General features: G+C 40.3%; 1 protein-coding gene and 1 long non-coding RNA gene across 3 annotated transcripts in view; one reads left to right on the top strand and one right to left on the bottom strand.

The window, feature by feature from the left end:
* cadps2 (Ca++-dependent secretion activator 2) overlaps positions 1-15,445 on the top strand; it is a 194,142-nt gene that overhangs the window by 112,501 nt on the left and 66,196 nt on the right. For both annotated transcript variants that reach the window (XM_085462837.1, XM_085462838.1), the window contains exon 14: positions 13,456-13,557. In XM_085462837.1, the coding sequence (XP_085318963.1) occupies positions 13,456-13,557 (102 nt within the window). The remainder of the gene's footprint in view (positions 1-13,455; positions 13,558-15,445) is intronic.
* LOC146705221 (uncharacterized) overlaps positions 3,853-15,445 on the bottom strand; it is a 29,756-nt gene continuing 18,163 nt past the window's right edge. The window contains exons 3-4 of the long non-coding RNA XR_014921312.1: positions 4,105-4,273; positions 3,853-4,022 (exon numbers count right to left, since the gene is read on the bottom strand). This is a non-coding gene — a long non-coding RNA (uncharacterized LOC146705221). The remainder of the gene's footprint in view (positions 4,023-4,104; positions 4,274-15,445) is intronic.

Genomic DNA, 15,445 nt, shown 5'->3' with positions numbered 1-15,445 from the left:
TCCAGTTCACCCCAAACCAGCTCGATGGGTTTAAGTCTGGAGACTGTGCTGGCCACTTCATGTTTTCAAGCTCACCATCTCGTTCTTTTTTCCTGAGATAGTTCTGGCATAGCATGTACTTATGCTTTGGGTTGTTATCTTGCTGTAGAATGAACCCCTGACCAACTAGGCACATATCAGAGGGTATTGCAATGCTGTGGTAGCCATTTTGGTTCAGGGAGCCTCCCACTCTGTACAAGTCAGTGACCCTGGATCCAGCAAAACAGCCCCAGACTGTCACACTTCCTCCTCTATGTTTGAGTTGATGCCACACACTGTGGAACCATCCTCTCGCCTACTTAGCGGCATACAAAGATCCTGCGTGATGAACCAAAGATTTTAGATTTTGATTAATCAGTCTGTAATACCTTCTTCCAGACTTCAGTAGTCCAATGATGGTGTTTAATGGCCCAGGAAAGCCTTCTTGCCTTATTCTGACATCTTAGCAATGCCTTTATTGCTGCAACTCATCCTGTCAAATCTGCAGCTCAAAGTCTTGTCTTTGAAACTCAGACTTGCTTACTACCACCACTATTAAGCTGTGCTTGAAGCTGTTGTCCTGTGAGCTGCTTATCACACAGAAACTTGTCCTCTGGTTCAGTGGTGGCTTTGGGTCTGCCAGACCTTTTCCTGTCAGTTTGCCCCAGTTTCTGTGTGCTTTTAAAAAAAAAAAAAATTTATTTTTTATTTTTTTATTATAAATTTTATTTTCAGTCACAGCAGCATGTTAATAACAAAACATTGAACATACAGTAGTTTGCTGCTCAGTATTTACAATATCCCAAAAAATAACAGAAATGGAGAAGGAAAACAAACAAACCAAAGAAACCCCTGCAAAACAACAAAAAAAACCCCAACAACAAACAAATATAAAAATAAAATGTATAAGGGACATTCAGTGTACAGTTAACTATGATAGTGATATAGAGATATGGCATCTGGTGATGACAAGGTGGTCATTTTAAATGTTTCCATGTACATCAGGAATGGCTGCCATGCCTTAAGAAATTTGGTGGTTGAACCTGCCAATGTATATCTCATCTTTTCTAAATGTAAAAACCTCATGAGCTCTGCAAGCCACTGTTCATGTGTGGGAGGAGCTTCCTGCTTCCATCTTAAAAGTATAAGGCGCCTTGCGATAAGTGAAGCAAAGGCAATAGAATTCGAATAGCATTTTGGCAAAGTGATGTCTTGAGGTATCATCCCAAAGATAGCCGTTAGAGCAGAAGGATCATATTTAACGTTATACATCTCTGACAGAGTGTTAAATATAGACAAATCAAATCACTTTTATTGTCACATCACATGTGCAGGTACATTGGTACAGCACATGTGAGTGAAATTCTTGTGTGCGAGCTTCACAAGCAACAGAGTTGTGCAAAATACAATAACGTAAACAAGCAAAATACAAGAATGGCTACATCTGAACTAATAAATATATGTACAATATATAATAGTATATGCATTTCTGGATGTGTATACTAAATGTTTTTCTACGTGTGTGTGTGTGTGTGTGTGTGTGTGTGTATATACACATATTTTACAAATTAAATAGAGTAAACAATAAATAAAATATATAAAAATATACAGAGTTGAGACATGTGCAAAACAGTGGCATTACTGTACAGTATGGAGTGCATAATGTTGAAGTTCCAGTAGTGAAGCTGAGGTGTCTATGAAGTGTTCAGCAGTCTGATGGCCTGGTGGAAGAAGCTGTCTCTCAGTCTGCTGGTTCAGGACCGGATGCTGCAGAACCTCCTTCCTGATGGAAGTAGTCTGAACAGTTTATGGCTGGGGTGACTGGAGTCCTTGATGATCCTCCCCGCTTTCCTCAGGCAGCGCTTCCTGTAGATGTCTTGGAGGGAGGGAAGCTCACCTCCAATTATCCGTTCAGAGCACCGCACTACTCGCTGGAGAGCTTTGCAGTTGTAGGCGGTGCTGTTGCCGTACCAGGTGGTGATGCATCCAGTGAGGATGCTCTCAATGGCACAGTGATAGAAGGTCCTGAGGATGCGGGGGCTCATGCCGAATCTTTTCAGTCTCCTGAGAAAGAAGAGGCGCTGCTGCGCCTTCTTCACTGTTTTGTTTGTGTGTACTGACCACGTAAGATCCTCAGCCAGGTGTACGCCAAGGAACCGGAAGCTGCTCACTCTCTCCACAGCAGCGCCGCTGATGGTGATGGGGGTGTGTACTTCTCTGCACCTCCGGAAGTCCACTATCAACTCCTTTGTCTTTGCGACGTTGAGGGTGAGATGGTTGTCTTGACACCAGTGGGTCAGGGCGCTGACCTCCTCCCTGTAAGCCGTCTCATCACCGTTGGTGATAAGACCCACCACTGTAGTGTCGTCCGCAAACTTCACAATGATGTTGGAGCTGTTAGTGGCTGTGCAGTCGTAGGTGTAGAGTGAGTACAGGAGAGGGCTCAGTACACACCCCTGTGGAGCACCAGTGTTCAGTGTGATGGGGGATGAGGTGATGCTGCCCAGTCTGACCACTTGGCGTCTGTCAGACAGGAAGCTAAGGATCCAGCTGCAGAGGGAGCTGCTCAGTCCTAGATCCTGCAGTTTCCTGTCCAGCTTCGAGGGAACGATGGTATTGAATGCTGAGCTGTAATCTACAAACAGCATTCTCACATACGTGTCTCTCTTCTCCAGGTGTGACAGGGCAGTGTGTAGTGTCAGGGCTATGGCATCATCAGTGGACCTGTTGTGGCGGTATGCGAACTGTAGAGGGTCCAGTGAGTCGGGTAGTGCAGAGCAGATGAAGTCCCTGGCCAGCTTCTCGAAGCATTTGCTTACGATGGGGGTCAGGGCTACAGGTCGCCAGTCGTTCAATGAGGAGATGGTGGAGGATTTGGGTACAGGGACGACGGTGGCCATTTTGAAGCAGGCTGGGACTACAGACAGAGAGAGGGAAAGGTTGAAGATGTGTGTGAACACTCCAGCCAGCTGAGCCGCGCATGACTTGAGGACGCGGCCGGGAATCCCGTCCGGACCAGTAGCTTTGCGTGCGTTCACCTTCCTGAAGCACTTCCGCACATCCTCCTCAGACACAGTGTGCGCACTGACGTCATCCGCGGTGCGCACACTGTCCGGTCTCATGGTGTTCGCTGTGTCGAATCTAGCGTAGAATACGTTTAGATCCTCACACAGAGAGGCCGTGGTCTGCAGTGTGCTGGTTTTCCCACCCAATAGTTATGAAGATTGGGGCATGTCCAAAAGGTATGAAGGAGCGAACCTGTTTCTGCTTTACATCTGTTACACAGAGGGTCAGCTCCTGGATAGAACTTGGCTAACGTTTCCTTGGAGATATGTAATCGGTATAGGACCTTGAATTGAAGGAGCCCATGCCTGGCACATATCGAAGAAGAGTGTACCCTCTGGAGAAAAGATTGCCAGAGCTCATCTGTTATAGTCATCCCAAGGTCTCTCTCCCACTGTGCTTTAAGGATGGAGAAGAAGGAGATTGAAGATCTAATAATATAGCACAGATTTCTTTAATCGCCCCTCTCTTATGACCGTTTATATTAATAATTTTATCCAAAGAAGTTTCCTCAGGTAGTTCAGGAAGGAAATCCACTCTTTACAAAGTGGCGAATTTGTAGATAGCGGAAAAAATGTTGCCGAGGAACATTAAACTGCTTCAGGAGCTGCGTGAATGAGGCAAAAATCCCATCTACAAAAAGGTCTTTGATATTTCTAAGGCCATTACTTTCCCATATTTTAAAGGCAGAATCTGTCATGGCGCAGTGGCCCGTGGAAATGGGATGGACTCAAGTGCAGATTCAAACCCGGAGGCCAGAGGTGTGGTGTAACGAAAAGAGACTTTATTTACAATGCTCAGAGGCTAACAGAAATTGCAGACTAGAATTAAGGAACATAAACTAGATGTCTGAGGCGAGAGAAAATACTGTGACTATAACTAGATGGCAGGGATAACTGGGTGCAGGTACTGTGCAGGGGAAACTGTGGCTGGCCAGGGCACTGAAACAGAGGAGAGAGCAGTCAGGGGAATCCCACAGAGGGCTGCGAGTGAATCTGAGGATAATACACTGAGCTGTCTTACAAGCTTGCAGGTGGGGGTTGCGTGGAGGGGGGAGGCAGGAGAGGTCCAGGTGGGTGCTGCATGCAATGCAGGGAGGCAGGCAGGAGAGACTGGCAGTTCCAAAATGGGGAGAGATTACCGGCGGCTGCAAACTTGTATCCAGGAGAGCTTGGTAGGTGGGTTTCAGAGGCTGACGAGAAAACAGAGGAAATAAGGTTAATACACACGATGAGTCACCAAGGAACAGACGTGAGGCCGAGAACTGACTAAAGTTGGCAGATAATCTGGCGAAGACCAGTTGAGTGCGCCGGTCATAAATACTGCTGGTATGATTGCCATCAGGTGAGGAACAACAAAGACTCCACCCAGTGGGGAGGAGCCAATGCTGTGGAAAACCACCCAGACCACGACAGAATCCATCCTGGAGGGTGGGAACATAGGATTTGAGCAGATAGGTGCTTTAATTGACATTAAGTGTAACCCCAACCTTTTCCTACATTGCACCCAGATTCTGAGCGAGTCAGACAACAAAGGGTTACGTTTATACAGGGAGTGCAGAATTATTAGGCAAATGAGTATTTTGTCCACATCATCCTCTTCATGCATGTTGTCTTACTCCAAGCTGTATAGGCTCGAAAGCCTACTACCAATTAAGCATATTAGGTGATGTGTAATGAGAAGGGGTGTGGTCTAATGACATCAACACCCTATATCAGGTGTGCATAATTATTAGGCAACGTCCTTTCCTTTGGCAAAATGGGTCAAAAGAAGGACTTGACAGGCTCAGAAAAGTCAAAAATAGTGAGATATCTTGCAGAGGGATGCAGCAGTCTCAAAATTGCAAAGCTTCTGAAGCGTGATCATCGAACAATCAAGCGTTTCATTCAAAATAGTCAACAGGGTCGCAAGAAGCGTGTGGAAAACCCAAGGCGCCAAATAACTGCCCATGAAGTGAGAAAAGTCAAGCGTGCAGCTGCCAAGATGCCACTTGCCACCAGTTTGGCCATATTTCAGAGCTGCAACATCACTGGAGTGCCCAAAAGCACAAGGTGTGCAATACTCAGAGACATGGCCAAGGTAAGAAAGGCTGAAAGACGACCACCACTGAACAAGACACACAAGCTGAAACGTCAAGACTGGGCCAAGAAATATCTCAAGACTGGTTTTTCTAAGGTTTTATGGACTGATGAAATGAGAGTGAGTCTTGATGGGCCAGATGGATGGGCCCGTGGCTGGATTGGTAAAGGGCAGAGAGCTCCAGTCCGACTCAGACGCCAGCAAGGTGGAGGTGGAGTACTGGTTTGGACTGGTATCATCAAAGATGAGCTTGTGGGGCCTTTTTGGGTTGAGGATGGAGTCAAGCTCAACTCCCAGTCCTACTGCCAGTTTCTGGAAGACACCTTCTTCAAGCAGTGGTACAGGAAGAAGTCTGCATCCTTCAAGAAAAACATGATTTTCATGCAGGACAATGCTCCATCACACGCGTCCAAGTACTCCACAGCGTGGCTGGCAAGAAAGGGTATAAAAGAAGAAAAACTAATGACATGGCCACCTTGTTCACCTGATCTGAACCCCATTGAGAGCCTGTGGTCCATCATCAAATGTGAGATTTACAAGGAGGGAAAACAGTACACCTCTCTGAACAGTGTCTGGGAGGCTGTGGTTGCTGCTGCACGCAATGTTGATGGTGAACAGATCAAAACACTGACAGAATCCATGGATGGCAGGCTTTTGAGTGTCCTTGCAAAGAAAGGTGGTGTTAAGGTTCAAAATATTGGGGATGGAGACAAGAGAAAAACCACAATAACAACACTGGTCCGGTCGGGTTGAGTCAAACGATGATTTAATGATCACACACGTGGGAGATGGACACTGATGCAGACAGCCTCAAATCTCAAAGTGGTGGAGCATTGCTCAAACTCTTATAGCCTCTGGTTCTCCCATCTTATCATAAAAGCCTAAACATTCACATTCTTTCTCTCACACGGCGCCTAAGCTACGACCTTGGCTCCCTGTTTATCTGCTCGTGCTGAGATGGGGCAGAAAACTCCAGCATGTTCTATTCTCTTCTAATCAGACAAATAAGGCGATGACTTTCTGCGAACAGTATTCCTTATAACTCAACAGTATAATGCATCATAAACAATATCATTCATTCACAATAAATCAGCAGTCTAATGCAATGCAAATCAGTTTAAATACTGCAATAATTATCACCTTCTTCTAATTCAGGAGAATAATGCCAACTTAAACTACATAATAATTCACAATCTTTATTTCGGGGTCTAACATGGCATAAAATAATATCATAATTTTACAGTGGCTATATTGGTCGCTGATTTGTTTTTGTTTTGTTTTTGAATGTCAGAAATGTATATTTGTGAATGTGGAGATGTTATATTGGTTTCACTGGTAAAAATAAATAATTGAAATGGGTATATATTTGTTTTTTGTTAAGTTGCCTAATAATTATGCACAGTAATAGTCACCTGCACACACAGATATCCCCCTAAAATAGCTCAAACTAAAAACAAACTAAAAACTACTTCCAAAAACATTCAGCTTTGATATTAATGAGTTTTTTGGGTTCATTGAGAACATGGTTGTTGTTCAGTAATAAAATTATTCCTCAAAAATACAACTTGCCTAATAATTCTGCACTCCCTGTAGGTGTATAGTTCTAATGGGAGAGCTGAACTCAACAAAGCCGATAGGCAAATTTTGCCACAATTGGATGACTCAATTTGGAGCCAAGCTGGAGTCTCTGTAGTAAAATTACTCATCCAGTACAGCATATTTCGAATATTTGCTGCCCAATAATAAGACTGAAAGTTTGGCAAGGCTAATCCACCCATTGGCCTAGTCCTCTGCATGAAATCTTTACGAATTCGTGGACTTTTGCCATTTCAAATAAATGCAGAGATATGCTTATTCAGTGTTATAAAATACTTATTGGGTAAGTAGCATGGGATACATTGAAACAAATAAAGGAACTTGGGTAGTATGTTCATTTTGATAGAATTGATGCGGCCAGTTAATGACAGTGGTAAATTGTTCCACCTCTGAAGATCTGTCTCAGTATTCTTAAGCAGCGGGACAAAGTTTCTTTCATAAAGACCTTTGTATGAATGGGTAACCTTAACCCCCAGATAGGTCACATACCCTGATTTAACGTTAAATTGAAAATCTGCAAATGAAATCTTTCTGGCTATAGAGTTGACACAGAGAAGTGCACTTTTATGCAGGTTCAACTTGTAACCTGAAATATTACCAAAACATTCAAAAATGGCAAGAGCACGGAGAAGAGAGCATAAAGGCTCTGACATATACAGCAGGAGGTCGTCAGCATATAAGGATATTTTGTGCTCCTGGTCACCTCTGAAGATGCCCTTAATGCAACTGTCAGCTCGCAGTTTAATCGCCAATGGTTCAATTGATAATGCAAAAAGAAGAGGGGATAAGGGACAACCTTGTCTCGTACCACGGAGAAGTGGGAAATAAGAAGAGAACAACGAATTTGTTCTAACACGTGCCAAAGGTGAGGAGTAAAGTAACTGAATCCATGAAATGAAATTAGGGCCAAATCCAAATTTATGTAGAGTATAAAACAGATAATCCCACTCCACCCGGTCAAATGCCTTCTCAGCATCGAGTAATAAGGCAATTTCAGGGGTTGTAGTTGACTTGGTGTGTAATATGTTTAAAAACCTGCGCAGGTTGAAAAAACCATGCATACCCTTCACGAAACCTCTCTGATCTGGAGAAATTAACAATGGTAGTTATTGCTCTAGCCTGAGAGCAAGTAGTTTCTGAGTGCTTTTTGATGCTGAGGGAAACTGGAATCACTGACACAATTTCTCTGTAGGAAAGATCTATATTTTTAAGTGTTATAATGGTCTGTCTCTCTTCCATTGTTAATTGCCTTTTTCTCGCCATTTTTATAGCTACACACTACTTTCTGCAGCACAATGCTGTTCAGCTGAGGCTCACTGATGGGTATGGTACCACAGTGTGTTCCAGCACTGCTTTTATGCAGACAGAGTGGGTTGTAAGTAATCCCAAAAAGTTGGAACACCTGTAGGAATTAGTAGCACCAGCTTTCAAGGCTTGATCAACCTCTATTGGTGCAGAACAGATTTAAACTGTTAACCCATTTTGTGTTGCTGGGGGTTTTTTTTGTTTTTGTTTAATGTATAATTTTTTTGTATAATGTTTTTGTATAATTATGAAATACACAATATTTTTCAGTTTTGAGTAACCTTACCTTTTTTTTAACCTCTGGCAGTTCACCACTTACTTTTGTATCATTTTAAGCTATTCATTGGACTTGCCTGTAAAATATTGCCTGTAAGCCACCAATTGTAAGTTGGTTTCCAGGCAAACTAACATGCATAATTCAACCTTTTTAAATTAGATGTTAGTATTGTGAAATAAAAAAGATATGATGCTTTTATAAATGGTAAATGGACTCTTTCTTACATAGCACTTTTCTACTCTACGTGAACACTCAGGACGGTAATGTTGCTGGAAATGGTGTTGCGGTTCTTTTTTGTTTTTTTTGTTTTGTTTTGGTTTGTTGTTTTTCCATAACTTGTGTATCTGCAAATATACACATTCTGTATTTTTCATATGAAAGAAACTATACTGTGGTGGGGCTTGCTAATTTCTTGTTTTGATTTATGTATGTTATGTTTTGTTTTACTTCATATGTTTCATATGTTGTTTGTTTAATTTAAGACAAAAAAAAATTAAATGAATGAGAGGCAAGGCAAGGCAAGGCAAGGCAAATTTATTTGTATAGCACAATTCAACAACAAGGTGATTCAAAGTGCTTTACAGAGACATTAGAAACAAAAACAAATAAAAAGCATGATTTAAAATTGATTAAAACCAACTAACTAACTAACTAAACACACACATTTCACACCTGTTCGCGCGATCTGAACTCTTATCGTAAGGGGAGCTACCAGTCCTTCTGTGGACGAGCTACTTTCTATTTTAAATTCCCTGAATTTAAAATCTCTAGACCCAGTCTAGACCCACTTGGGGAGCTACCCAGAGCTCTAATCCCACACCTGTTCGCGCGATCTGAACCCTTATCGTAAGGGGAGCTACCAGTCCTTCTGTGGACGAGCTACTTTCTATTTTAAATTCCCTGAATTTAAAATACTCTCTAGACCCAGTCTAGACCCAGCTGGGAAGCTACCCAGAGCTCTAAACCCACTTAACAAACAAACAAACAAACAAACAAAACAGTATATAAAATCAAAACAGATAAAATCAGAACAGTAGATAAAATCAGTAGTTAATGTAAGTTTTGAAATTTAAGCTTAACAAACAAACAAAACAGTATATAAAATCAAAACAGATAAAATCAGAAATAGATAAGATCAGTAGTTAAATGTAAGTTTTGAAATTTAAGCTTAAAAGTGTGGATTTGGTGCTTTATTCAAATGCAGCTGAGAATAGGTGAGTCTTCAACCTGGATTTAAATAAACTGAGTGTTTCAGCTGATCTGAGGCTTTCTGGGAGTTTGTTCCAGATATAAGGAGCATAAAAGCTGAATGCAGCTTCTCCGTGTCTGGTTCTGACTCTGGGAACTGATAAAAGACCGGATCCAGATGACCTGAGGGATCTGGAAGGTTCATACTGGGTCAGGTTCATACTGAGAGGTAAAACTTGAGGGGGTAGGGACAAATAAGTAAATACTTCAGCCTACTCCTTTTCAAACAAATAATGGAATGATATTTTGTAATGATTGTGAAGGCACATGTTTGAAATGTTTGAAATAAAAATGAACTGAACTGAACTGAACACTCAAAGTGCTTTATACAACATGTCTCATTCACCCATTCGTACAAGCACTTTTCTCTCCACCTAAGAGCTAGCTAATATTCACACACATTTATTCTAAAGGGAGCATTCGCGAGCAACTCAGGGTTCATAGTCTTACCCGATGATATTTAGGCATGCAGAAATGTATGCCTAAATATCATCGAGCATCGAACCACCAACCTTCCAGTTAGCAGATCTTCGCTACCTCCTGAGCTACATCAGATGGAGAATAGTAGAGGCTGTTTTGCCTTTTTGGCAGTATGAAGACAACATAATATCTAAATAAGAACCTTTAGGAACCTAAAATGTATCTGTGTGCTGAGATTTGTTGCTCAGCTCCTGAGGTTTTGTGTATTATAGTCAAATATGACAAATTATGCACCAAGATAGATGTCTAATATGTTAAAAACAGCAACTCAATATAAAAAAACCACCTGACCTTCAAACTATTCATATAGTCTTGTTACAAAAAGGCAAGAGCTGCAAAACTCTACAGCCATTTTTATTTTCTGTCATCTTTCTCTGGGATGCAGATTGATTGTTTGAGCAAGATGAACAACTCAGATTACAGAACAGCTGGCAATAACTGTGGGGGCTTGGAGCCTCAGGCAGTCCCTCTATCATGCATCTTGCTCCCATCACAGTCTTCACATCTTCATTTGTGCAATGAGACCCTTGGCTTCTTCAGCATGAAAGCAAATTTTTACATGAGTGAACACACACGCCCCCCTCACAATGGCTCTGCTTTCTGTTCCCTCAGGATTAACTGGTGCTTGTTAAATAAGGTTGTGAGCAGTGCGGTGGGGGAGTTGTGATGAATTGAAAGATTTGGGGAACAACAGGGTTTACAAGTTGTGCTAACAAGTGCTGTTGTGCAAAGAAAGCTGCTTCTCATTACTGATTGAATTGAGTTGAGTGGAGCTGAAGAGTGGCACTGATGTTCTCTCACAATACATGACAACGTCCTGTTGTTATCCACCACCACCTCTGCAACTTCCACCTTCCCCGGGCTGTGAATAACACTGAATCGGATTTTAGTTAACTTTGCATGTCTTTGCTTTAAAAGAAAAAAGTTATTTAATTAATTTATGTAATTGTTTTAGTTTAAAAAAAATCTTTTTAAATGTGTTTAATTTGAACCCCTTATAAGTAACTACTGACATCTTTATTAATTTAAAAGTCTGTATTTGTAATGCTAAGTAGTTTTACTTATTTTATATTATATGAAATATTTATGTTTATATTATTCATGTTATATACTGAATTAAATTTTCTTTCCTTTTTTAAATTAAACATATTTTTTTCTACAAGAGAGCAGGTGGCACTATTGAACATCAGAGAATAAAAATATAATTTAGTTTCATTTCTCTTTTGTTTTCTTCCATCATTGTGTTCACTGGTGTCCTTTCCACAACTCTGCTGTAGAAAAACATTTTTCTGAGTAAAGTAAAGTAAATTTATTATTGTCACATTTATGCTTCTCAGGAGGTTAATGCTTGATGATTCAGTATCCGCAGTTCTGTCTTTGAGACTTTGTTGCTTTCTTGTCATGCTATTATTTTCAACTTTGGAGAGTCATGATGTGCCTTGAAGAGCTCAGCAGAGTTGTTGGTACTCAACATGCAGCAGTCATGGGCTAAACCACTGAAAGCTTTTATAAGAACAACTCATTAACAGACAACCTCCGTGCTTCTTCCCTCCGGTGCCCACAAGTGCCGTTTAGAGAGGGTTCTTTTCTCTTTCAGAGGCACAGAGAAAGCCCAGAAAGTCAAGGCTGCTTGCTCTGGGTCCTGATTGCATTTTTCCCTTTTTTTTTTTTTTTAACAAACTGCTATTCAGACCAAGGCAAGAACAGAATGAAGGCTTTAAAAGCATTAATGAAGCATTCACCAAACATTTTTTGTCAACTCTCCTGCTGACAGCCAGATGAATTGTGAGGAGCAGGACAAGTCTGAGCGTTTGATTGGTTAACTTTGAGGTTATCGTAGAAAAATTGGCTGACTGATCAGTTTGTTGTTTGTTTGTGAAACAAGCCAGAGTAAAAAAAGAAGCCAAGGAGAGAAAAAGCACCCTGACTCTTTTCTGTGGTGTTGAATTTTGCTTTTATTTCGGTTCTTGATGTTTCAGGCATTTAGCTGGTGTAGAGTTCTTAGTTATAAAAATCTTTTGCTTTTTAACCTCCTAGGACCTGGTGTCCACATATGTGGACATCACATTTTGGGTTATTTAGAACAAAATACTCAATTTTGGTCTACAAGGGCCTGATATCCACTTACGAGGGCATTATACTGCTACTGTTCTATTATTTAAACAAATATCCTCATATGTGGCTCTTAATTTTCTTAAAAACAAAAATAAGGTAAAAAAAAAAAATCTGGTAATTCTTTGTTTTTACATTCATCGGGCCCCAACCAGCCCAAATATCAAAGAGAAATTAAACATGCATGTCGTGGAAGAGTTCGGGTCTTAGGAGGTTAAGAGAGTCTTGATGAAGAATGAAGACTAAGAATTATGTATAGTATATACAGCCCACAGTTTACACAGTACTGCCACTTTCAATTCTAAGGTTTTGAATTAAGGTCTATTATTATTTTATTATTAGTTTATATTGTTATTATTATCATTATTATTATTATTATTTGTAAACTACAACCTTGAAACACAACAACACATGAAATATTACACCATGGCATTATTTATTTCATGAAAGTATCATTAGAAAAACACTGAGCCAGTACGACTGTTTGGAAGTGTTGCCAGGAGAAAGCTTTTTTGCCTCTGCTCTGAGATCATTTATACCTGAGGTGACCTGGCACCCATCTCCATCTGGCATCCAGAAGTTGAGGCTGCAGGACAGTAGATGGATAGTTGTCTTTTTTAAATGGAAGACAACTTAGTCATGGTGATACTTATTGTGCTTACTTTATTTATTTTCAGCTTTATTTTTTTATCTTGAACATTTTACTGTCTTAATGTTGGTAAGATTTTGCAAAAGTATTCTTCCTGATCTCCTTTTTTTTTTTTTTACCTGTGAAGCACTTTAGCACTTTAGTTTCATGCTGAGTTGAGTTAAGGAGACTTCTTTTAGTATTGTGCGGTTCACTTACTACTAGGGTTAGCAACCAAAAGTACCAATTTATATTTAAGAAAAGATGTTGATTTGCATTAAAATAAACCCTTTCACAATGCTAACCACATTGTAGAAGGGAAACAACAAGCTTAGCTTTCAAGCTTCAAGTTTAGTTTTATAATGTATAGTGTAGTAGTTTACATATTTGCTTAGCAAGTAATAGGTCCTTTAAGATTGTGTCAGGAAGGGCATTAGACATAAGACTCAAATGTCAAATCAAGCATGCAGAGCTACCCCCGTGGCGAACTCTGAACGTAGCTTTTTACATGAAATCTAGACTCCACGATTCATTATCAGTTGGTCATGCTAAAAACACCAGCTGCTTCCCACCGTCAAGCAGTAATTTGTCACCATTATGTAAACATGAGTCTGTCTCTTTTTTCCCCTCTCTCTCTCGTTCTCATCAGGCCTGATGGGATAGGCACAGTGACCATGGAGGAAAAAGTGCAGTTTGAGGCAATCAGAAGTCGTCTCATTGCTCTGCTGGAGAACCAGATCACACATTTTAGGTATGTAACACCTTCATATTGAAGACCAATAGAAGTATATTTGTTTCTGAAGACTTATTTTTTCAGCTAAAACTAGAAAGTGTCAAGACTTATGTGGTCATGAAATTTCTGTCATGGAAGTCATGGAATTTAAAATTGTAATCAAAACCTTCTGTGTGGATGAACTGTTCAATGTCATTTACATAGAAAATTCAGATTTCTGTCCTTCTGCCAAAAATCAGTGTTGATCTTTTATTTTAGACTTTGTCGACTTGTTTAAATATTAGTTTCATTATGGAAAGGGGAACCTGTGATATAGAGACAAGATTATGTTTCTCAGCTAGCTTAGGTGCCCATCGGTGTCTCCCAGAAGAGCTAGAGTCACTTAGTCAGACAGATTCTGTTTAAGTGAGTTCTTGATTTAGCTTGTCTAGCAGTATTCAGGGGGGGGTGTGGCCTGTGAAATTGAAGTCAGCTTTCCCAAAATAATGTGGTTCATCATTGTTAACTTACATTAAATCATTAATTAACTATGATTAATTAGCATTTTGTATTTATTCGGGTAATATTTGTCTAATGTTAAAATTAATTTGAAGATCTCAAATATGTAAGTTCGACAAATATACAACATAAAACAGAAAAGAAATCAGTAAGGGTGAAATACTTTTTCACAAGATTTTATATGACTCACCAGACATTGCATACATGATTCACATTTGAGAACAAATTAATTTTTCACATGTAACAATCACATTGAAACACTGATACTCCTTATTCATTAGTATATGAATGCAGGTTTGTCATTATTTTCCCTCATGGTTGTAGGTATGTCAGTGCAAGTCAAAAAGCTGACCCAGCGGCTTTTTGACTTGCACTGATATAAATTCGAAACAGTACCAATAAGAAACTGTAAATGATATACGCTGCACAGTCTCGTTGGAGGGAAGAGTCACGGATCCTGATAATGAACTTGAGACACAGAAGGAAAACAGGCAATCTAGTTGTTTGAAACCTGGCTTCAGAAGATGCTGGGCCTGGAAGCTAAACAAAGAACTGTTACGATCGACAGGGCTCAGCCTTGGCCCCCTGATGAAAAACGACAACAATCTACTATCATCAAACTGCACAACGTAAGTGACAAAAGCAGAATGCAATCAGCGGGCAGGGAGAAAGGCGACCTGTCGTTTCAAGGAAGCAAGATTTACATTGCCAAGATTGTTTAACGCAGGTGAGGGGCCAGACGGCAATTTAACGGGGCGCGTGAGCACCCTATAAAGAGAGGAAATACAGTATCCGTATATATTTCAGTGTTCTGAGTGAAACTCAGTTGCAGTTGTTTGTGATAAGGAGATACGAACAGGCTATGCCGATTTTGTTTTTTTTTCTTTTTCTTTGGAGGTGCACTGCATTACAAAATGAGTAAGCAGTGTTGGACCATACTAACACATTAGTATTTTAAGAATTTTATTATTTTTGTTTTTCTCTTTGTCTCTCCCTTTTTTCTTTATGTTGCTTTTTTTTTTTTATTCTCAAATAATTCTTGACTTACTGTGGTTTGCATTCATTGACACTGCCAATTGGCCAGGGTGTGGGAGTGTGTGGGGAACTAACATCATGAGTGGGATACCCCTGCTGGCGGTATATGGTTCTCTCTTTATGGTGGAGGGACGGATCTTGGCTTCACTTGCTCAAGAGGTCATAATTCCATTCTGTGTTTATTTGTTTCTGTTCTTGTGGGGTCTTGTGGGGCTGTTCAAAGCTGGAGTTTGTGGTTGTGGGTGGGTTATTAGGGACAGTCTTTTTTACACTGCATGTGTGCTATGCACCAGTTCTTGTGTGTGTGATTACTAATTTCATAATCACATGAAAAATAATACATATGAGTGATATTAAAATTCTATCACTTAAT

This window comes from Copadichromis virginalis, linkage group LG7 (assembly GCF_057382275.1).
Source record: "Copadichromis virginalis isolate Kocher_CV1m ecotype Utaka linkage group LG7, C_Virginalis_male_GT1.1, whole genome shotgun sequence".
In the NCBI taxonomy this organism is placed as follows: Eukaryota; Metazoa; Chordata; class Actinopteri; order Cichliformes; family Cichlidae; genus Copadichromis; species Copadichromis virginalis.
The sequence above is the reverse complement of the archived record's forward strand: the minus strand, read 5'-3'. Positions and strand labels throughout refer to the sequence as shown.